Source organism: Monomorium pharaonis, chromosome 10 (genome assembly GCF_013373865.1).
Source record: "Monomorium pharaonis isolate MP-MQ-018 chromosome 10, ASM1337386v2, whole genome shotgun sequence".
Classification (NCBI taxonomy): domain Eukaryota; kingdom Metazoa; phylum Arthropoda; class Insecta; order Hymenoptera; family Formicidae; genus Monomorium; species Monomorium pharaonis.
In genome coordinates, this window is record NC_050476.1 from 9,058,239 (window position 1) to 9,082,686 (window position 24,448).

Here is a 24,448-nt window from a genome sequence, read left to right on the forward strand (position 1 = left end):
CCGTTAAACGCGGTATTTACTTTTATACTGTCATGTGTTTCTAAAACGTTCCGCACTCGCTCGATCACTATATCACCTGCGTCTTCGAGAAACTGTCGCGGTTCGATGTAATTTGCGTTAATTATCGCACCAGTTAGAATGCGGTTTTTAAACGCGGTATCTATCTCGCGCCATACGAGTCTTTCCTCGTTATCATTCGCGTAATTACCGCCGACGTGCTCGAAATGTCTTCGTAATCGCGTCTTTTCACCTTCGAGTCGCGCGATCCTCGCCACCAACGATTGTCTCTGTCCGACGGTGACTCGAGGACGCTTGACGCGACTACGTTCCTCAAGCCGCTGTATAAATTCATCGCATTGTTGCAACCATGCAAAATATTCAACTAGAGTAGCGACTCTGCCAGCTTGCTCCAGGAGCTCACGTTTCTCTTGATCAAATTGTTCCATGTTTTTTTCAACACCTTTTTAACACTTTTTAGCAATCAATTACTTCCACGTTATTCAGAGAATTACTTCGATTCTTTGCGTCAAAGGTCTCACACCGACTGTAGCCCTATGCACTTTCTAAGCAGTTATATTTCGTCTATATCTCTTGACCTGAACGTGAGGATATAGTTTTTACATGAATTTCAGTATACCTCGGTCAAGGGGGAGCGTCCCGTTTGCCCACGTCAATATTGGCCACGGTCCCGATTGGCCACGTCAATATTGGCCACGTCAATATTGACCACGTCAATATTGGCCACGTCATTATTGACCACGATCCCGATTGACCACGGGGTGGATTGGCCACGTCATTATTGGCCACGCGTCATTATTGACCACGTCAATATTGGCCACGTCAATATTGGCCACGCGTGATATTGCCCACGTCAATAATGGCCACGTCAATATTGGCCACGCGTCATTATTGCCCACGTCATTATTGCCCACGCGTCATTATTGCCCACGTCATTATTGCCCACGCGTCATTATTGCCCACGTCATTATTGCCCACGCGTCATTATTGGCCACGTCATTATTGGCCACGCGTCATTATTGGCCACGTCATTATTGGCCACACGTCATTATTGACCACGTCAATATTGCCCACGTCAATAATGGCCACGTCAATATTGGCCACGCGTCAATATTGACCACGTCATTATTGCCCACGCGTCATTATTGACCACGCGTCACTATTGCCCACGTCATTACTGTATATGGGTTTGCGACTTGGACGGGGTGGGTGCGGGAGGGGGGGCCGAAGGCCCCCCTTGCACCCTTCCGTGTGTGTGTGTGTGTGTGTGTGTGCAAAGCATTTCTCTGCACCACATGGGTTTGCAACTTTCCACGCTAAGCAAAAAAATTGAATAATATTGACGTAGGCAATAATGACGCGTGGGCAATAATGACGCGTGGTCAATAGTGACGTGGGCAATAATGACGCGTGGGCAATAATGACGTGGTCAATATTGACGCATGGCCAATATTGACGTGGCCATTATTGACGTGGGCAATATTGACGTGGTCAATAATGACGCGTGGCCAATAATGACGTGGCCAATAATGACGCGTGGCCAATAATGACGTGGCCAATAATGACGCGTGGGCAATAATGACGTGGGCAATAATGACGCGTGGGCAATAATGACGTGGGCAATAATGACGCGTAGGCAATAATGACGTGGGCAATAATGACGCGTGGCCAATATTGACGTGGCCATTATTAACGTGAGTAATATCACGCGTGGCCAATATTGACGTGGCCAATATTGACGTGGTCAATAATGACGTGGCCAATAATGACGTGGCCAATCCACCCCGTGGTCAATCGGGATTGTGGTCAATAATGACGTGGCCAATATTGACGTGGTCAATATTGACGTGGTCAATATTGACGTGGCCAATCGGGACCGTGGCCAATATTGACGTGGCCAAACGGGTGCCACTCGGTCAAGGATGATACGTAAAAGCAGTTTACGTTCGAGCCAGGTCTGATGAAAAAAACTGATAACAGTGTTGTACACATTTTTGTACTATGCACCTTAGGTAGACGTTTCTAAAAGTCGTAATTCAACGCTATACCTTTTCTTACCTAAGCGCAGCCAAAATATTGGCGCGAAGAAATTGTTTATATTTATAAACATTAATAATTATAATAATAATAAACATCTTAATAAAATATGTAAGATGGTAAAACATACATATATATGTAACACACACATGCTTGATGCATACCGGATACTATCGCAATGAATAGAGTGAAAGCGCACGAGAGAGAAAAAAGGTTACAGATATCAGTCTTCTACCCATAATTTATGGATTTTAAAAAAATAACAAATATAATCTATTGTTATCTCACAAGAATAGTTTTTCCCCATAAAACCGGAATTTTTTTAAAAGGTCTGGATGATATCATCCTGACCCTTACCCCTCCCCGCCTGACGTCATACCCCCGCAGCGCCTACAAATACTCCCCGCGCCCCGCACTCCGCTCGGAACCCCATGGCTCAGAACTCTCTTCTCTATACTACTTACAAGGGAACCTCGCGAACCCGAAAATTCTGATTTTAATGAAACTTGGCATAAATGTAGAAGGGGTAAATACATGAATTTAGAAATTAAACGTTGGTGCTTATAAACGGTTTAAAAGGTTGAAACCACCCTTCAAAAATGTTGAGTTTTTGTCTTTTCTCGATATATCTCGTAAACTAAACAAAGTATTAAACAATGTTTCATACAAAAGTTTTACAGTATAAATACCTCTATTTAACTATACTATTTATTTTTTCAAAAAAATTTTTTTTCAAAAACAAATTTTTTTTCTTTAAAAACAATTTTTTTTTTTGAAAAAAATAAATAACATAGTTAAATAGAGGTATTTATGCCGTAAAACTTTTGTATGAAACATTTTTTTATATTTTGTTTAGTTTACGAGATATATCGAGAAAATGCAAAAATGTCTTAACTTTGAAGTGTAGTTTCATCCCTTCAAACCGTTTTTGAACCAAAATAAAACATTTCTAAATTAATATATTTACTCCCTCTACATTTATGCCAAGTTTCATTAAAATTAAAAAATTTTTTGTTTGGGCTTATAAACGGTTTGAAGGAGTGAAATTACTTTAATGGTTGAGATATTTTTACCTTTTCTCGATATATCTCGTAAACTAAACAAAATATAAAAAAATGTTTTATACAAAAGTTTTACAGCATAAATACCTCTATTTAACTACGCTGTTTATTTTTCGAAAAAAAAAATTTTTTTTTAATTAAGATAAATTTTTAATAAAATTGCCTTTTATGTATATAGCATTTATAAAGTAATTATACTATCTTATACTACGTTTTATTTATATCATCTATGTGTATATTATATATGTTATATATTATCTACGTTATAATACTATACATTTATATTGCTCCAGTTTACACCGAGCACTTGGTACGCGTATCAAGTAGTGAATTTAAGCTGATCAGCCAATGATTAAACACATTTACTAGTTATTTACTATTTGATACGCGTACCAAGTGCTCGGTGTAAACTAAGTCCATATCTGCATCCTTGTATGTATTAGTTTTTATCTAACAGTTGCGCAATATTAGTAGTCACGTTGCTTTCACACAGTGTTCATTCTCTCTACGTCACATATTTCACATTCAAGTTTTATATTCGTCATGTCACGGTATGTATCATATATGAAATCACGTATTACTAAAAGTTTGGTATCTTTATTAATGGTGTTACGCGTCATTTTCACATACCTCTATTCAACTATCATATTTATTTTTTCCAAAAAAATTTTTTTTTTTTCAAAAAAAAAATGTTTTTGAAAAAAAATTTTTTTTTTTAAATAAATAACATAGTTAAATAGAGATATTTATACTGTAAAACTTTTGTATGAAACATTTTTTAATATTTTGTTTAGTTTACAAGATATACCCAGAAAAGGCAAAAACTCAAAATTTTTGAAGGGTGGTTTCAACCCTTTAAACCGTTTATAAGCACCAACTTTTAATTTCTAAATTCATGTATTAACCCCCTCTACATTTATGCCAAGTTTCATTAAAATCAGAATTTTCGGGTTTGCGAGGTTCCCTTGTTAGTACAACTATCAAGTGCAAAAGCTTTCGGTAAAGCGCTTAACGGCATGTGAAAATAATTTAAGCTATCAAGAAATGTAGTGTGACCTATTGTCATTACAACGATGTTTGTACCATTTAATATTATTGATGGCATCTCATTCATACTACCTCGCGTAGCAAAATATCGTAAAATAAATTGAGCATCAAAAGCTTTTGCATTATGAGCAATACAGATTGTGCGTTTGAAAGAACGTAACGGTTTTGTTGCTAAGTCAACAAATTGCTTTACAGGATCTTGATTAAATACATATTCGCGCACACCGCAATATTGACATATTTTTGACATATCACTGTTATCGTTTAAACAATAACTACACGATTGTTGAACAACGCATAAGCTAGGTACATGTACAAACGTTTTATCATCCCCTTTAAGGGGATGCTAAACTGTTCGTCAAACTTGATTGAGGTCGATAATGTAGAGTCATTTAGGCACGTCATTAACAAAATTTTGTATGTATTTCTTTTATAGATTTAGAAATCCTTTTCCAGAATTAAAGTTTATGTATTCCGCACACTGTTACCGTTTATACTTTAATTGTGGAGAAGGATTTTGGAACAAATTGTACAATTTTGTCGATAAAACAGATAGGATCCCCTTAAACACGGAAAACTTTTTTTCTAAAGTTCCTAGGCTTATTCTAAAAGCACAGTATTGTTCTTTGCTAAAATTCCAAGTGTGCCTCATGCTTATTTTATACGTACAAGTCTAAAATTTTTATACGCAGCAAATGTTTTCACGAGTCGACTACAGAAGTCGATAACAAAACTATAATTTTCTAACTTTCTTTCGTTTTTCGTATGAAATTGATCGCAGCGCACCGCGTTACTATCTGTACTTAAATTTTGGAGAAGGATTTTCAATTCCATGCAATCAATAAAAAGATTTCGATGTCCAAAAAATTAATGATAAAACAGAGCAATTTAGTATACCCTTAACACGCATATTTTGTTGTGTTTCAAAGTCGTAAAATAAAAAAACGATTTTTGACTGATTATTTTTAGTTTGTTTTATAGGTTGAATATAGCATAAATGATTAATAGGATAAAAATCTTTACATATTTTGTAATACGTAATATTACAATCGTGCTTTTGCTTTTTATCTGTTGAAATAAATCTTGAACATATATTACATATTTTTAATGTATCACACACACTTTTTTTATCTTTTCTTTTTTTATTGTCTAACGTTATGGGTTTTAAATGCCGTTGAAAACAATTATTATTGTAAAAAGATCTTTTACAAGAATTACATTTAATATGAGGGCTTACAGCCGTTATGCACGGTGGTTGCCCCATACAGCGATTGCATTTTTGTAAACATTTATGATCATTTATTCTAGTATATGCTATATTACAAGCTATACAAAAACCGCGACTACCTACGGCAGCCCGTAAGTTTAAAATAGGTTCAAAATGGTGTATTCTACGATAATATAAAAGACGTAATGTGTGTGTGATACTATTAAATATATTCATTACATATCTCGTACCGTCATATAAAGTTTCTCCACCGTAACCTAGTGTTTCAACTTCATATAAGACGATAGCGATGCCAAATTCCGCTAAATATTTTTGAAATTGTTCTAATTCTTCTATTGTACATCCATTATTAGGTATATTTACTTTTGTATTTCTTACAAGTTCGAGAGTCTTCTCTTTTTGTAATCTGCCGCGAGATAAACGTATAGACATCCAATGTTTGTGTAATTCGCCTGAACGAATTTCACCTCGTTCCACGTACGCTCGTGCTGCTACTAACGACCGTGGTAAGCAAAGATTGTCGGAATTTGTTATTGATAATATTGATCGTTTTGCCACATTATCCAGGGTTAGTTTTCTGCGTGAACCACCGTTTACGCGACGTATTATACAAGTTGTTAATGTGCAGTTATCATTAATATGGAAATCTGAGGCACTTTGAGCAACTCGACTCACTAATTCCCACAAATCTATATTTCTAAAATCTCGTACATAACGTAAGACAGCCATACAGGCCCATGGGCAAGAGTATCAGCAGTAAATGTCACGCCTATATAATCGTCAGGATTGCTTGAATTTGTAAGATATACATGTACTTCTGCAAATACTTTATCTAACCATCTTAAAGGATTGAAACCTTCTGGCGGTTGTCGTACAACGAATGTTATCTCATGTCCATGAGTGTCAAATTGTTGAAAATAGCGTCGATTTTCTCGTAAAATATTAAATGATGTCGGTTCACTCGCTTCATCAGAATCTTGAACGTGTTGCATATTCTCTCTTTCTCCAAGATGTTCTATCTCCACCTCTCCCTCCTCCTCTTTTTTCTCTTCTTCTTCTTCTTCTTCTGCAGCCGTATCACATGTCGCATGGCCACACCCTGTTTGTATTGTTAATATATCTGTAATAAAAATATTAATAAAACATTTTTTTCTCTTTTAACTTTTCTGTAAATTTATTTATTTATTTTATTACTAACTTAATTTTCAAGGAGTTTAAACGAATTTATGATCTCGTCCGACACATGTTTCACCGGTAGAGATCCTGCATCATATATATATATACAGGGTGTCTGGTATTTTTTTATGGGATTTTTATGAGCAGGTAGAGCGCATGAAACTGAACAGAAAGATCCTTACCGTTTTTCCCTTTTTGCAATAGTTAACAAGTTAGTGACTTGTAAAATTTTCTGTATTAGCCCGGCCTACCGGCAAATGCAAGCGCGCTGAGCGCCCGACCGCGGCGGCTGCCCCTCCCCAGCGCTTGAACCTTGAGATTGCTAGGCGCGCGGGGGGAATTGTTACAACAAGCGACAATGGCTACGCACAAGCGACGCATAACGCTAAATTCTCCCTTCGAGTTATGATAGTTTCTTACCTTTTTTAATGAAAATAAAATTTTTTAACGACAAAAAGTATGTGTACGTGTACATACATGTGTACAAAAAATATTAGTTCTAATGTTTAAAGAAGTGATTACTAAATGTATTTTTTTAATAAATAACGATTATTTTTAATAAAAAATATTTTTTTGATGATAGTCTTAAACGTCATAAACTGTCATTATAAATTTTAAAAGAAGCTGTTACCATATGCTCGAAACAAAATTTATGCTTCTTCAAAAAACATTAGAAAAATTTATCTATTAAAATGGAAATGACAAGCAAATAAAATATTTGTTTCAACTTTATATTCTTAATTAAAAATTAAATAACTAGGATATTTATATTTTTAATAAAATTAATCCTTGTGATAGATTTTTATAATACACGGAAGAAACTTTATGGTAAAAATTACTATGGTAAGTAGTAAACGCGGGCCAAGAAGAAATTATGAAAATTTTTATTATGTTTTTTATCAAATTACGACAATATTTACACTACTTAATATATGATATAATTCTCTGAAATTTCTTTTTACAGTTCGTGGTTACTATCATAAATAATAAAATCATACATAATTTTACTACAAAATTTTCTCCGTGTAAATTTACGAATATATGAATTTATTAAATGTTTGAAAACTTATAAACAATATTTATTTAATTTAAGAAAATTTTAGTGTGAAATGTTTGTGTGTGTGTGTGTGTGTGTGTGTGTGTGTGTGTGTGTGTGTGTGTGTGGAGGGGGGGATACATACATACACGAGCTAAAGAATAATCACTTTGTGACAGGAAAATGATTATTCCTTAATTCAAGAATTGGTTTGTAATTTGTGTGTAATTTGTGTGTGTGTGTGTGTGTGTATGTGTGTGTACATACGCAAAAATGTTAAACATTATTTGTTTTATGTAAAGTGTGGTGTTTATTATCAACAGAATACTCTTTTCAGTCATTAAAGATAAAATAATTATTTAAAAAAATACAATTAAAAGTAAATAATTGATTTTTTTTAAACTAGAATCATATTTTTTACGTGTACGTGTATAGTAATCAGCGTAAATAGTAATAGTGATATAAAATCGCGGAACTAAGGCATAATCATTTTCCTGTCACGAAGTGATTATTCTTTAGCTCGCGTATGTATGTACAAGGATTAATTTTATTAAAAATATAAATATCCTAGTTATTCAATTTTTAATTAAGAATATAAAGTTGAAACAAACATTTTATTTGGTTGTCATTTCCATTTTAATCGATAAAATTTTCTAATGTTTTTTGAAGAAGCATAAATTTTGTTTCGAGCATATGATAACAGCTTCTTTTAAAATTTATAATGACCGTTTACGACGTTTAAGACTATCATCAAAAAAATATTTTTTATTAAAAATAATTGTTATTTATTAAAAAAATAAATTTAGTAATCACTTCTTTAAGCATTAAAACTGATATTTTTTGTACACATGTATGTACACGTACACACATACTTTTTGTCGTTAGAACATTTTATTTTCATTAAAAAACGTAAGGAACTATCATAACTCAAATGGAGAATTTAGCGTTACGCGTCGCTTGTGCGTAGCCATTGTCGCTTGTTGTAACAACTCCCCCCGTGCGCCTAGCAATCTCAAGGTTCAAGCGCTGGGGAGGGGCGGCCGCCGCGGCCGGGCGCTCAGTACGCTTGCATTTGCCGGTAGGCCGGGCTAATACAGAAAATTTTACAAGTCACTAACTTGTTAACTATTGCGAAAATGGAAAAACGGTAAGGACTTTTCTGTTCAGTTTCGTGCGCTCTACCTGCTCATAAACATCCCATAAAAAAATACCAGACACCCTGTATATATATATATATATATACACTCACTCGAAAAAAAAGCGGTACACCTAAAATTTGTCAAAAAATCACTAAACTTCCAATGACGATAACTACGCGAGTAATAAAGATAGAAAGGTTTCTAAAAAAAGAAATTAAAGCTTCAAATGTCTACTTTAAGAATTGATTTAGTAAAATTTTGCGTAATAATTTTTTTCAAAATGGCGTATGACAAAGCGAGAGCATGCGAAATTGAAAAATATTGGTCTGAGTTTGCGACGATCCATGGCGTGAGGCAAGTATCGCAACTTAATGGGATAAAAAGCATGCGATAGTACAGAGTTTTCCCTTCAAAATGCTTTTTTACTCGTCTCGATGCGATGATTTTTCGCTGAGATATGCGCATTTAAAGTAAAAAACTGCCTTTTTATTCAAATGGGCATATCTCAGCGAAAAATCATCGTATCAAGATGAGTAAAAAAACATTTTGAAGGGAAAACTTTGTACTATCGCATGCTTTTTATTCCATTAAGTTGCGATACTTGCCTCATGCCATGGATCGTCGCAAAATTGGACCAATATTTTTCAATTTTGAGTGTTTTTGCTTTGTCATACGCCATTTTGAAAAAACGTATCACACATAACTGTGATATAAAATTTTTTTAAGTGGCAATCCGAATCTTGAAAATGCTTTTTGAAAAACTTTGCTAGCTGTATTAGGTGCTGAGATATTCAATTTTGAATTTTTAACAATGCCCAATTTTAACTATTGCAAGAACAAAAATTCCGGGTTTCGCTAACAACTATGGTTAGTCTTTATTTTAAAACTCGAAACCGTCCTCGGATTGTCAGCGTTCGACGTATATGTGCATGTGTGTTGTGTACCTGACTTCCCACGAAATTTTACTACTCCAGACTCACATTAACACAAGCAAATCTGAGTAGTTACGCGAACGAAGCTTCCCCATTAGAGAATTTTGATATTCGATTTTACTACGTAGAAAAAATCATTAAGCTGTATCAGTTTTAGGAATTGCGGAATATCTAATAAAAATAGACGACTTTCATCTGACTATTTCTTATTAAAAGGTTTTACCGTCGGCATTAGCATTACCCAATGTGCACCACCGGGAGAGAGAGAGAGAGAGAGAGAGAGAGAGAGAGAGAGAGAGAGAGAGAGAGAGAGAGAGAGAGAGAGAGAGAGAGAGAGGGCGACAGATGAATCGACGAACATTACGCAAGCTGAAATTCAAACTCTTATAAAGGGTATGCCTCGTCGCATGGAGGAAGTTATTCGTGCAAGAGATGGTCATACACACTATTAATGCAATATTATCTCTCGCCCTCTCTCTCTCTCTCTCTCTCTCTCTCTCACGCATAGACTTACGCTTACACACCCTCGCGCTCACACACACGCACACACACGCACACACACGCGCGCACACACCCAAGGAAGGTTTGGAGTCACAAAATACCGTGGAACTGACGAGCCACGGGGTCCTTATCCTTGAGGTAAACACCTCTCCGCCACACACGCACACACACACAAAACGGCACTTTTCAGAGCCCCATAATGTGCAAATTCCGATCGCGCAACCTCCCGGTGGTGCACATTGGGTAATGCTAATGCCGACGGTAAAACCTTTTAATAAGAAATAGTCAGATGAAAGTCGTCTATTTTTATTAGATATTCCGCAATTCCTAAAACTGATACAGCTTAATGATTTTTTCTACGTAGTAAAATCGAATATCAAAATTCTCTAATGGGGAAGCTTCGTTCGCGTAACTACTCAGATTTGCTTGTGTTAATGTGAGTCTGGAGTAGTAAAATTTCGTGGGAAGTCAGGTACACAACACACATGCACATATACGTCGAACGCTGACAATCCGAGGACGGTTTCGAGTTTTAAAATAAAGACTAACCATAGTTGTTAGCGAAACCCGGAATTTTTGTTCTTGCAATAGTTAAAATTGGGCATTGTTAAAAATTCAAAATTGAATATCTCAGCACCTAATACAGCTAGCAAAGTTTTTCAAAAAGCATTTTCAAGATTCGGATTGCCACTTAAAAAAATTTTATATCACAGTTATGTGTGATACGTTTTTTCAAAATGGCGTATGACAAAGCAAAAACACTCAAAATTGAAAAATATTGGTCCAATTTTGCGACGATCCATGGCATGAGGCAAGTATCGCAACTTAATGGAATAAAAAGCATGCGATAGTACAAAGTTTTCCCTTCAAAATGTTTTTTTACTCATCTTGATACGATGATTTTTCGCTGAGATATGCCCATTTGAATAAAAAGGCAGTTTTTTACTTTAAATGCGCATATCTCAGCGAAAAATCATCGCATCGAGACGAGTAAAAAAGCATTTTGAAGGGAAAACTCTGTACTATCGCATGCTTTTTATCCCATTAAGTTGCGATACTTGCCTCACGCCATGGATCGTCGCAAACTCAGACCAATATTTTTCAATTTCGCATGCTCTCGCTTTGTCATACGCCATTTTGAAAAAAATTATTGCGCAAAATTTTACTAAATCAATTCTTAAAGTAGACATTTGAAGCTTTAATTTCTTTTTTTAGAAATCTTTCTATCTTTATTACTTGCGTAGTTATCGTCATTGGAAGTTTAGTGATTTTTTGACAAATTTTAGGTGTACCGCTTTTTTTTCGAATGAGTGTATATATATATATATATTTTTTTTTTTTTAATAATATATTATTATTATAAAAATATCAATATCTTAACGTCATAATCATTATCGTTATTTATTGCTGATAGTTCAATCTCGTTTGATACATTATTTACCAATGAAGATCCTGTATCATGTATAAATGTAATAATTAATTTTTAAATACATTCTACAATAAAATATTATTCTTTCTTAATTAATATATCTTACCGTTATTTTTTTCGTTGTTTATTGTAGTAGTCTCAACTACGTTTGGCGCATTAAACGCATCATTATTATCGTTGTTTATTGATGTAGGTTCAATTTCGACCGACACGTGATTTACAGATGGGGTTCCAGCTTCATATGTATGTACTGTGACGTGACAGCCGCAGGCTGCTGTCCGTCACAAGGCCCTGAGGCCCCTTACGCAATAACATCAAGGGCCCTGCGTCCTCCCGCTCGGGAGCGGACGCAAAAGCGTATTCTCTGTACTTTTGTGTGTGTGGCGTCCCACGTGCTGTCCCTATAATTACGTGTTAAGATTTTTGCGAGCGTTATATCGCGGGTGCGGCGGAGATCGGTGGCTGTGAAGATCTCCTTGTAGTTGTCGGACGTCTCGTCTCCACGGAAAATCTTCCCGGGGATTGCAGAGGAACGGACAACGAGGGAGTCAAGGAAGACCCTTTCTAAGCGGGGATCCGCAGGTAATGCCGCCCTTATCTTGCCTACCGTTGTGCCATGTAAGAATTCCGATACTGCCGCTGAATCACGCTTTCAGGATCCAGCGACGGCGCGCGAGGCCGACATCCCGACGGGGCGACTGCAGACCCGATACCGCGGGAAATGCCGAAGGAATCACGACAACTCAAGATCCGCCGACGCCCCGTCGAGGAGGAAATGACGCCCGATGGCGGAGGATACGCCGGGCGAAAAGAAAAGAGTCGGCCGCGCAAGGAAGCGCCAGGATTCCCGTGCCCGGGGCCCATAAACATCGACCGCCGTGCGTGGATCGATCAGCCGGCGACAGATCATGGGCACCGCGCTCTGCGCGAAAATCGATTTTCGCGAAATCAGCCAATAAGGGCCGGGAACGCCGGAGGCAAGGTGGGGCGCGCCGCCGAGCGGTCCCCGCGAGATCCAGGATTTCTCACTCGTGCTGCGGACGTAGCGATTAAACTGTGTGTGTGTGTCCCGAGTTCCCGAGCCGAGTGTAAGGAAGGGCGCAGGGACGAGAGTCATCCCGACCCGGAGGAGGCCAGCCAAGGAGAGGCGAAGTGGTGAGACGAGCGTCACTCACACTGTAAAGCCACCGATTTCGCGGGTTGGGCGAGCCGCGAGGAAGCCGCGTATTTATCGCCATATCTTTCGGCGTGGTTACTGGAATCACGAGCTCGCGGATTCAACGGAGCCTCGTCGTCTCGCCCGATCGCGCCCGTCCGCGTGATTTCGCTGCGTGCCGTGTGTCTCATAATCGTTTCGCGTTGCGTGTGCGTCCCGATCCGCAGCCGAGTCAATTGTTGTTGCGTCCGGTCGTCGTGTCGCGGGTTATTCCCGCGCTGTATCTTGTCGCGTCGTAGAAGACTTTGTTCGTCAATGTTGTATAATTTGGTCGATCGCACTGTGACTGCGAGCCCTTCGGGGAGTATATTCGGATAATTATCGACGCGTTCGTTGTATCCCGCCGTACTGGCGAATCATTAGTAATCATCGCGCTTATCTTCGCGAGAATCGTTCGAGCACGGGAGAACACGAGTCCGTCGCATGTCGCGCGGGCTCGGAGTTGCGATCCGTCCCGTTCGCCCTTGGCGAGGTCACCCTGACGGAAGTCGGCGTCCTCCAACGACGCCGAGTCCAGCGTAAGACAAGTCGGAGAGTTCCCGCGTACGCATCATAGCCCGCTCGTTCAACATACCGTTCTCGCAAAATTTGATATCCAGCGGACACCCGCTGATAACGCGCGCGAGCCACCACCGCTCCGCAGAGTCGTCCATTTCTGTATTTATTACGATCAAATACAATTGTTATTTTTATTTGTTACATCTGTGTCGTACAAGTAATTCTCTCGCCTTCCCGATTCCATCCGCCCGCACCGAACCTCCCCCTCTGCCATTTGAGGGCTGAGCAGCTGGATCTCGGAGCCGCTAACGTCCCGGTCGCCTAACGTGCGCCCGTCTCTCCCGAAAGTCGAGTATCCTCACATTTGTTTGCGAGTAGGTGAATACAGAGTGGTACGCTTAACGTACCTGGCGCCCAACTTAGAGTAACGTCGGAAAACCTCGCGAGGATAGTCGCCCCGACACCCGGGCGGCTCAGGGCCGCGACCAGGGACGGAGGCGAAGTTGGCCGTCGCTCGTGAGCGGCGGTTACAGTACATAGCTATTATTTTTATGATTTTCATTGTCTTGCTTTATTTCTAATGAAGTTGATGGTGTAAAACGAAGAAATTCTTGCCACATCCAACTACACCCTTCAAACAGGTTAGAACTGTCGTAAACTCTCTCTGCATCGGTGTGTTCTACATTTTTTTCTTCATGTACTGGTTCATTAGTAGTATCATTATTTTCAATTTGTTGAACAAATTCCAATAAAATAGCGTCATCTTCATCTGTCATTAATTCTTGTATGGCTATTTTAAAAAGTATAGAAAATTATAAATATTATATTTCTATCAGATTCTGTTTTTATTTTTTTATTTTTTTTACTTACCACGACGTTCGTTGTATCTGGTCACTATATTGTGAACATATTCAGTATTTTGTAAACCGCGTTGCACAATTTCGTTGTAAACAATATTAAGAATATCACTATCATCAGTAAATAAACCTCTATTATAACACTTTATAATGATACGTAAACCGAAGCGACTTATTACCCAGCAAACACACATTCATAACACTACTATAACAATTATATATTTAAAAATACTAGAATATAATAGGTTATATAACATGGTTGCAACATGTTACGTTCTTGTTAGTAATAATTTCCCACTCAAGGGTATAACCGATATTATATAATCATTATATTTTTCCGTATATAATCGTTATACTGTCGTTATATAAATTATATTATTGTTTTATTGTAATTATATGTGTTATCTAAATGTTATATTTTTGTTACATTACTACAGTATAAATATTATAAAATTAAGTGTATTTAATATTATATAAATGTTACATATCTATTATAGTAATATTATGTATTTTTTAATATTATTTAATTACATTAAGGTATATAAATGTATATAACAAATTTTGAATTTTTTAGAATCAGTTAAATTTATTTATTCATTTATAACGTTTATAAACTTTCATAAACTAAATATTATATTTTAGAATATTATAAAAAATTATAAACTATATAAGATATATAATATAATCATTGTTTCTTTTTCTTAATTATTTTCTTGATCTACTGGTGCTGGAAGCTGTTGTAAATTAGACCTCTTCTCTTCCCGAGCAGCTCGCTGTTTAGCGAAACGAAACCATTCAGCTGCTGTTGCCTCAAATTCTGCTTCAGTTAAAGTAGAATAAGTGGAGCAAACAGAATCTGAAAAAAAAAATTAATTGTGTGATATTTAATAGAAGACATCGGACATAAGAATAGTTTTGTTAAAAAACTGATTATTCATTTTTTGCAAGAAAGTCAAGATATTTAAATCATTGCTTATAAACTCGATCCTTTCTGTTTAATGATTTTTGCAAATACGAAAACAATCATACAAATATGTGTAAATTTAAATATAATACGGATACAAATTATATATTCAAATTTAAATATATTTGTAAAATGTTTATCATTATTTTCCAGGCTTTAAACAAAGGTTTGATCGTTGAAGACTCCAATTTAACTTTTTTAACTCTGAATTTTACACTTTGGCAGAAAAGCATAAAGCATAAAGACAAAAGTCAATTATTGGTAGTAAAATAAACAACCACTGAAGTGCAACCAAGTGCATTTTCTCATTAGATTCCACTTTTCTGGTAAAATGATAATTCACTAAGAAAAGAAAACAAACGGTGACAAATTTCCCTTGTTTTCTTTTCATTAAAAAATTGTTTCTATATATATATATATATATATAATATAATTTTATATCATAAAGTTAGAAAAATGGGAGATTAATACAAGATTACTCATACAAGATTCACATAAAATATAAAAAATAATTTATATCTTCTATCAAAATTTGAAAGATTTACACACAAATATAAAACTCTTACTTTTTATCATTTTCATGAAGTGTAGATCACATACTCTGAAATTTGCTCTCACTCCCTTCCACGAGCAGTCCAAGGCACATTTATTAGTAAACACTCTTTCTAGAGTTCGATGAATTGTCAAGCGTGGTGTATTTCCTCCAATTTTCATTATTATTTTTTTCTATAAAACATTAAATATATTATATTAATATAAAATACATTTTTTTTTAAATATAATTACAGTAAAATATTAAATATAGAAAATAAAAATAAAGAGAACTATAAAAGAAAACTGTTAAATTTAATATTAAAATTTTCCGATTGTTTTTGAAAATTAAAATTTAAAACAATAAAGAAAGTTATAAATGCACAGAATGTTATAAATGCTAAATAACAAAGTATACAGTATAATATAAATATACTTACAAACTGTGATGTTGCTACTTCGTTTGGTTTTATAAAATTTTCAAACATTTTAATGTTATCTATATTCGATAATGGTAATAACTCCGTTATTACGTCAGCGTTATCATTATCAACAGCCTCTACTGGTCCTCTTAGTACCTCAAGATTTGTTAATCTGTGAGATATGTTTCGCAATTCACTTTTCACAGAAACCTCTGTTCTCAATATTTTATCCAATTTATCTGCAATTAAAATAAAAATATAAACGTAAACTATAATACATTATATTCACGCACTTATAGACAATAAATATTTGGTATGGAAACGATTAATCAATTACCTTCAATACGTTGTAACATTTGGCATATATCATTTCCATGAGCAATATCAATAATTGGCACATTTTCTAAATTCAAGTCTAAAACGGGATTCATAGTAACTGTATCAGGTTGTTTCGAAATTATTTCCACAGGTTGGTCATCATCTGTAAAATTTAAATTTAAAAAATTTTATTTATTAGCTTATTAAGTTTAATAAAATTTTAATTAATTTAAAATAATAAAGTAAAGTAAAATAATAAAGAAATAAAACAAAACATTATATCTATTAGATAAGACTCTTAAGTTCTATTTTAAATTCCAAATTACGACCATTAAATTATCGTAATTACAACGAATATAGAGATATTCAGAATCTTTTTAAAATACACTCAAATATTACTCTAACATGACATTATAAATGTACCGAGAATGCTCTGAGAATATATCCTGGTAACACAATCTAATATTTCAGATGTCCCGAAGAAGTGTGCAAAAAACAGTCCAAAATTGCAACAGAGGTGCATAATATCTATTATTGAATGAGTACTGACAGCAGACTGCTGCAATAGTACAGTAAGTATTCATTCAATAACAGATATTATGCACTTCTGTCGCAAGTTTAGATTTTTTCCGCACTTCTTCGGGATGTATCTGAACTATCAGATCGTGTTATCAGGGTACAGAAAATATTTTTATAATATTCTCTATCTTCTCTAATATTCTCTGAATATTTTCAAAATCTACATGTTAAGATATATGCATTAAAAAATTACTTGTTTTTAATAATGCAGCGCTATCCTCAATCCTCATCTCATTGTCAGATACACTTTCAGAATTCTTTGCAGTAGCCAATATTTTTGGCGGATTTATGATATTCGAATAAACTGGCATAGACGTAAGAAAAGTAGACTTATTAATAGCTGTAAATACAAAATATAACACATGTAATTAAACCAGATAGCCAAATCTGCGCAGACAAATTCTGAGCAGAGGCTGTAGTAAATTTATAATCAGAAAAGCAATAAAATTTCACACAAAAGCTACTTTATCATATGGTGTTGTCAAACTGTTGTCAGAAATGTGGCAGAGTCTAGCTGCACAGATAATGTGAACAGATTCGCAGCAGAAATCCTGCGCGTAAAGTCTGTGCGCATATTGGTAGCACATTTACTCAGCTTGCAGACTGCACAATTTCTGCTGCCAATCTGCTTACATTGCCTGTCAACAAGCTCTGTCGACAGAATGTGAAATTTTGATCAAATTTGCTGCCAATTTGCATGCATGCTGCTAACATTTTGCTTGCTTGAAAGGGTCTGGAATATTGAATATATAAGTATAAAAATAATTTTAAATGTAAATTTACTTCGTTTTGCATGCTTTATAATTTTCTTTTTGGAAATTAGTTTTTGACTGTTTTCTTTGTTTTGGCTTGCCTCTTCCTCATCGTCATCGGTCTCTTGCTCTTCCTCCGAATTACTTTCCAAATAATTGTTTCTAAATTTTCGCTGACCTCTTCCAAGTAACTGACCATCCTCTTCTGTTGTTGTGTAATTAGCGTTTGCAGCTGCTTTCCTTGCAGTTGCAAGTGATGCTATAAAAAATAATACAGTTAGTCGGTAGTGAGGCAAATTAGTCGCGACAGGTGAGTCTACAAATGAAATTCTTATTAAAAGTCATTGATAAAATTTGGAATAACTAAACGAGCGAGTGATTCGTTTAATTATAGCTCAAAGTAAATATACGGCTATTTTAAAGAACAGGTCGCTCGCTTACACTATGCAAATTTTTGCACAGTATGTGTTTACCGTAGTTTCTCAATAAGGCTGCGAGAAACTTGTATATATACTATGAGAAGTTCTTGATTCTTTGAATGTGTTTATCGTATAGAAAATTGTTAGAGAAAACTAAAAGTTGTATTGTGTGCAAGTTATAAATTATGAATACATGCGTATATAAAAGAAAGAAATACAAAAAATGTGTGTGTGTGTGTGTGTGTGTGTGTGTGTGTAACAAGAAATAAAAGTATAAGAGATGTTGTTAAACTCATTGTCAGTTTACTTACAGCAATATTTGATAATTTTGATATCAAATGAATTCCATTGTTGTGTGTTGGGTTCGGTGCGGTGTTCGATCAACGAACTTACATTTTTTGTCACTGGCCACCAACAAGTAGCTTTATTTTTTGTATTAGGCTTAGGCTTGATCCAATTCGATGGAATCTCCGAAAAACTCTCATCACATATGAATTGGACAACTGCCCACATCTTTCTTGTGTCTGTCATATTTTTATCTGAAATTATGTGCAAACTTTATATTCATATACTAATTATTTATATACAAAGTCAGAAATTTGCTATAGTATATTAAATGTTTGAATGAACGAATGAATTATTAACTCATTCGAGTATTGAATACGCATGACATAAATATTTGAAGAGAAAATAAGTTATTATAAATGATATCAGAAAATCTAAAATTAATTACAATTTTCGAGTAAAATATAAAGAAATCAATCGTCATCGTGAGATGTTTCATAAAACTAAAGTTATGTTTCATAAAACATTAATACGCAGCATGGTTGCTCACGAATGTGAAGTATGATCAATTACGAAAAAATTGCAGACATTTTGGACGCTTTTGAAAGAAAAATTCTGCCAAAAATTTATGGCCCGATACAGAAAAAGGATATATGAAGAATAAAATATAATCACGAGTTATATCGCACAGAACACCTAAACTACAAATATATAAGCATTACGCTTCCGTGGGTCGGGCAATGTTTTCAGATCACAAGACTACTCAATAATTTTGTAATCGGCAATAATTTTGTATGGGAATCGTCCAAGGGAAAGATTGAAGATGAAATGGGAGGACACGGAGAATGCGGATGCAAAAATGTAGATATCTAGAAGGCCAAATTTCAGGAGGCCACTACTATTCGACTTTAAACAGTAGTGTCATTGAAGAAGAAGAAAAGAAGAATCATAATTGTAGAGAATTAAATAAGTCGTCCTTTGCCCAGAGTTGAAAATTTAATTTTTAAGGCTCCTGCTAACTCAAAACTACTATCTCAAAATATAATATCAGAAACGAGAGAATATACAATAAAAATTCTTGCAAAATATATTAAAATGGAAATATGTTTCAATAAAACAACATTTGGATTTAATAGAATCGACTGATGTAAAAGATTGTAAAATATACTGAAAATTTTTCTTTTGTTTTAATGATTAATAAATAACCATATATTTGGAAACGAAAGATAACCAAAAACAAAATAAGCTACGTTCATAGCTATGATATCTGTCAAATTAACAATATATAGAAATAAATAAGATTAAATTTCTCTTCAAAACAAAAAGATAATTTTCGGTATAATTTACAAGTTGATTCTATCGCATTGCAATTGTTATTTTATTAAAACATTTTTCCATTTATAATATATTTCGCAAAAATTTTTATTGTATATTTTCTCGTTTCTGACGTCACATTCTGAGATAGTAGTGAGTCAGTGAGTCAGAAGGAACCTTAAGAGAAGAAATGCATAAGGTTCAAATATCATTACAGAATAAAGAGTAAAAAAAAATACATGATTTGATGAAATTAAATATTACAAGATGAAATTAATACAAGATAAAAATAATTTTATTTATGTGAGTGCAAAAGTGGAATTATTACGTACGTGTCGTGCAAATTAAAATGTTTCAGTTTTAAACATTTTCTTTTTATTTTTGTAGCCAGCAATTTTTCTACAATGACAGGACTTGTTTTTGAAAATGTACATATGCCCAGTAGTTCTTTAGAATTACAAGGAGTGGTAAAAAATGGTTCCGTTACTAAAATGCGTTTTACACGTACATATGGAATATTTTTACTATCTTGAATTATTTCTGAAACTAAAACTAAAGAATTATCTTCCAACAAACAACAATTTTCATTTTCTGTTGTAAAAACGCTAAAGCCATTAAATTCTAAATAAGATATATTATTGTCCAATATGTGAGCTGTTTTCGAATAATGAATAATTGGATAAGATTTTAAATAATGTTGTTCGGGCGGAAGTCGATTTGATTCGAAAAAACGATTTGAATATTCTTCCAATGGTTTACCACAATTTTTAATTCGCTTTTTAATTTTTTGCATGTAACTTTCAAATTTAAAACAACTGAAAGTATCGAGACTTCCAAACGTTTTTACATCATTTGCAAGGTGTTCTAAATTATGTATGTTATGCGAAAGATATTCGAACCCAAATGCATTTCCATAGTTAGAAATAAACCAAATTAGCAAAGAATGTGCAAAATCGTTTAAAGATAGGCATCGTTCTGGATCGGCTAAAATACGAATAGCTATTGCAAACGATAAAAAAAGATTATAATAATCATCCGATAAAAATGATTTTAATAAAACTGGACCTATGTAAAGCAAAAAAAGTCGAATTTCCGTGGCTTTCCATCTGTCGATAAATAACAATCCTCTTGGCAGCCTTGCAAATTCTTTAATTACAAATTTCCTTATGTCAATTAGGTATTGATCAATAATACGAATTGCATCACTTGACAATCTTACATTTTTTGGACCCCTAACGAAAAATTGTAATAAACGCCTTGAGCCTAAACAAACAAGGTGCATGTAATCGAGAGGTATTTGTGAAACCATATCTATATCAAGACTTTCTAAAATTGAATCACCTGTATGGTGATCAGATTGATTACGAGTACGGAATGATTCATTTGTTCTTAACATACAATTAATTTCGGGATATACCACTCGATTGCATATGAAATCACCTTCTTGTACGCATTTTGAACATGAAAAGTACCCTGCATGGCCTTTCGTACAAGTAATTAACGATTTAGCAGGTGCATCACACAATATTGCATTTATTCTGATTTTACAATGATAATCTTGATTATCTGACGAAATACCATCTCGAAGAACAATACGCGCTTCATCAACAAAAGGGCGAAGAAAATCATTCACATTATTTGGTTTGGTTATTCCGTGAAACATACCAATCACAAAAGGCTCTGTATGAAGATTGTCAAGTTCAATTGCACCAAGAATAGGCCAAAATTGACTGCCTGAGCTCTTACTCAAAGGAAGACCATCGATATTAATATTTAGTTTTATTTCATGAGGCATTATTCGACAATATTTGAGTATAGAACGTTTTATACCTAAAGACAATCCGAAATGTATGTAATTGCCGCCACTAACAGAAGATATTTGTTTGGAAATATTACGTGGCGTTTTCATTAACGTTCTACAATTGCGGGGTAAATCATTGCGCACATGTTTTCGCAGAATGAGAAGAAGTTTATCAACAGTGCTTTGTGGAATACAACAATCCGAAACTAAATTTCGCAAATCTTCTTCTAAAGTACAAGAATCTTTTTTATCTTCCACTAAATCTTCGTTTTCAAAATCGATCGACTCGGTTAAGGCATCAGATAGTGCAGAATTATTACATATTGATGTGTCTGAGATGTCATTAGAAAAACTATCATTAAAACTACTATCTGAAAAGTCAAAATTACTACTGACAGAGAAATTAGCACAAGCCTCATTTGAAGAAATCACAAACTCTGAATTTGCCTCTGTACGCATTTTTATATCAAAATCAGTTTTTAAAGGCTTCTCATGTATATCTGCAGTTTTCTCCTTATCTAATTTTAAAATATTTAATGAAATTATTTGGTTTTTACGCCTTTTTGATAAACAATGGTAATTCTTGGACATGTTGCTAATAAAAATAAAAAAAAATAAAATATAAATATAAAAGGATAAAATTAGATAATTATATGAAACAATTATTAATAAAAAGACACAAATATGAATGAGAAATCATTTTCAGATTTCCAAAGTCAAATTTTAGAATAAAGCAATAACAATAACTAATTAAGAAAGAAAATTCGCATCTAATACCGAAATTATGAAAATATATATGTAGAAATCGACGTAATATTCAACGGAATTTAAAAGAGCAAAGCTAAAAGATTTTGTATGCACATGAATTAAAATTATCCCAGTTATTTAACGAAGTGTCACCAAACTGTATGGTAATTATTCGAGCCAAATGAAATTGAATAAAAAAACAAGGATTCGAATAGCTGCAATCAATGTACTTATAAATACCAATAAATAAAAAATAAGACGATAACAATTAATTACAAAGATATATAATAATATATCTAAATAATATATATACACAAAAATAAATATTACTCTTGCAGATTAACCAACACTATATACATAAATATAACATTATACTTGCCGGGAGTGGTTTTTGTATGCGGTCCGGAAAAGTAAATTTTTCTTTGGGGTATTATATGGTTTCCTTCGTAGGAACGGACAGTATTGAAGTCAAATAGGAGAATTAATATTTTCAATCCCACAGTAATCAAGCTATCTGAAAAATCAAAACTGTTACTGAGAAGGAAATTAGCATAAGATATCTAACAGTGAGATGACGAAAATATATATGTAGAAATCGACGTAATATTCAACGGAATTTAAAAGAGCAAAGCTAAAAGATTTTATATGCACATGAATTAAAATTATCCCAGTTATTTAATGAAGTGTCACCAAACTATATGATAATTATTCGAGCCAAATAAAATTGAATAAAAAAACAAAGATTCGAATAGCTGCAATCAATGTACTTATAAATACCAATAAATAAAAAATAAGACTGGATAACAATTAATTACAAAGAGTTAAATAATATATACACGAGAAATGAATATTACTCTTGTAGGTTAACCAATACTATATACATAAATATAACATATTATACTTGCCGGGAGTGGTTTTTGTATGCGGTCCGGAAAAGTAAATTTTTCTTTGGAGTATTATATAGTTTCCTTCGTAGGAACGGACAGTATTGAAGTCAAATAGGAGAATTAATATTTTCAATCCCACAGTAATCAAGCTATCTGAAAAATCAAAACTGTTACTGAGAAGGAAATTAGCATAAGATATCTAACAGTGAGATGACGAAAATATATATGTAGAAATCGACGTAATATTCAACGGAATTTAAAAGAGCAAAGCTAAAAGATTTTATATGCACATGAATTAAAATTATCCCAGTTATTTAATGAAGTGTCACCAAACTATATGATAATTATTCGAGCCAAATAAAATTGAATAAAAAAACAAAGATTCGAATAGCTGCAATCAATGTACTTATAAATACCAATAAATAAAAAATAAGACTGGATAACAATTAATTACAAAGAGTTAAATAATATATATACACGAGAAATGAATATTACTCTTGTAGGTTAACCAATACTATATACATAAATATAACATATTATACTTGCCGGGAGTGGTTTTTGTATGCGGTCCGGAAAAGTAAATTTTTCTTTGGAGTATTATATAGTTTCCTTCGTAGGAACGAACAGTATTGAAGTCAAATAGGAGAATTAATTCCAATCCCACAGTAATCAAGCTATCTAAAAAATCAAAACTGTTACTGAGAAGGAAATTAGCATAAGATATCTAACAGTGAGACTTTCGACGCTCTGTGGACATCCTACGGAAATATTACAATGCAAAGTCCGAAATGTAAATTTTTCATGTAAGATAATGCATACTTGCCGAGTGTTCTTTTGTGGTCCGGAGAAGTAAGTTCTTCTTTGGAGTACTATATGATTCCTTTCTTACTTTTGGGAACGACAAACCAATATTGAAGTCAAATAGAAGAACTAATATTATGCCCAATCTCACAATTATTGAATACTAATCACTGAGTAATTTCGTTAAAATGGCAATCGATCGAAAGAAGACAAAATAATGCCACCACAAACGCAACCACGATGCGACGACGCTATCAAAAAACAATTGATATACGCTTTGCGCAGCAACTTAGTGGCGCGCGTGCACTGAATCAAATGCTACTTGCTCGCGCAACCTTATGGCCGGTATTCATAGTCGGGTCTTATATTTATTAAGATCATCTTAAGTACTGTCTTAAGATGCTATCAGTCAATCACAGAGCCGTATTGGCATCTTATGACATTACTTGAGAC

General features: G+C 34.2%; 1 protein-coding gene across 1 annotated transcript; it reads right to left on the reverse strand.

Moving 5' to 3' along the window:
• Positions 1–14,786: 14,786 nt before the first annotated feature.
• Positions 14,787–24,157, reverse strand: LOC118647705. Its single transcript, XM_036293097.1, has 11 exons — positions 24,014–24,157; positions 23,741–23,872; positions 23,213–23,347; positions 22,687–22,821; positions 18,472–18,699; positions 17,773–18,000; positions 17,183–17,329; positions 16,430–16,573; positions 16,111–16,331; positions 15,706–15,865; positions 14,787–15,031 (listed from the first exon to the last, which is right to left on the reverse strand). Exons 5-11 carry the CDS (start codon positions 18,689–18,691, stop codon positions 14,877–14,879), a joined length of 1,275 nt encoding a protein of 424 aa, XP_036148990.1. The 5' UTR covers positions 18,692–18,699; positions 22,687–22,821; positions 23,213–23,347; positions 23,741–23,872; positions 24,014–24,157; the 3' UTR covers positions 14,787–14,876.
• Positions 24,158–24,448: the final 291 nt, after the last annotated feature.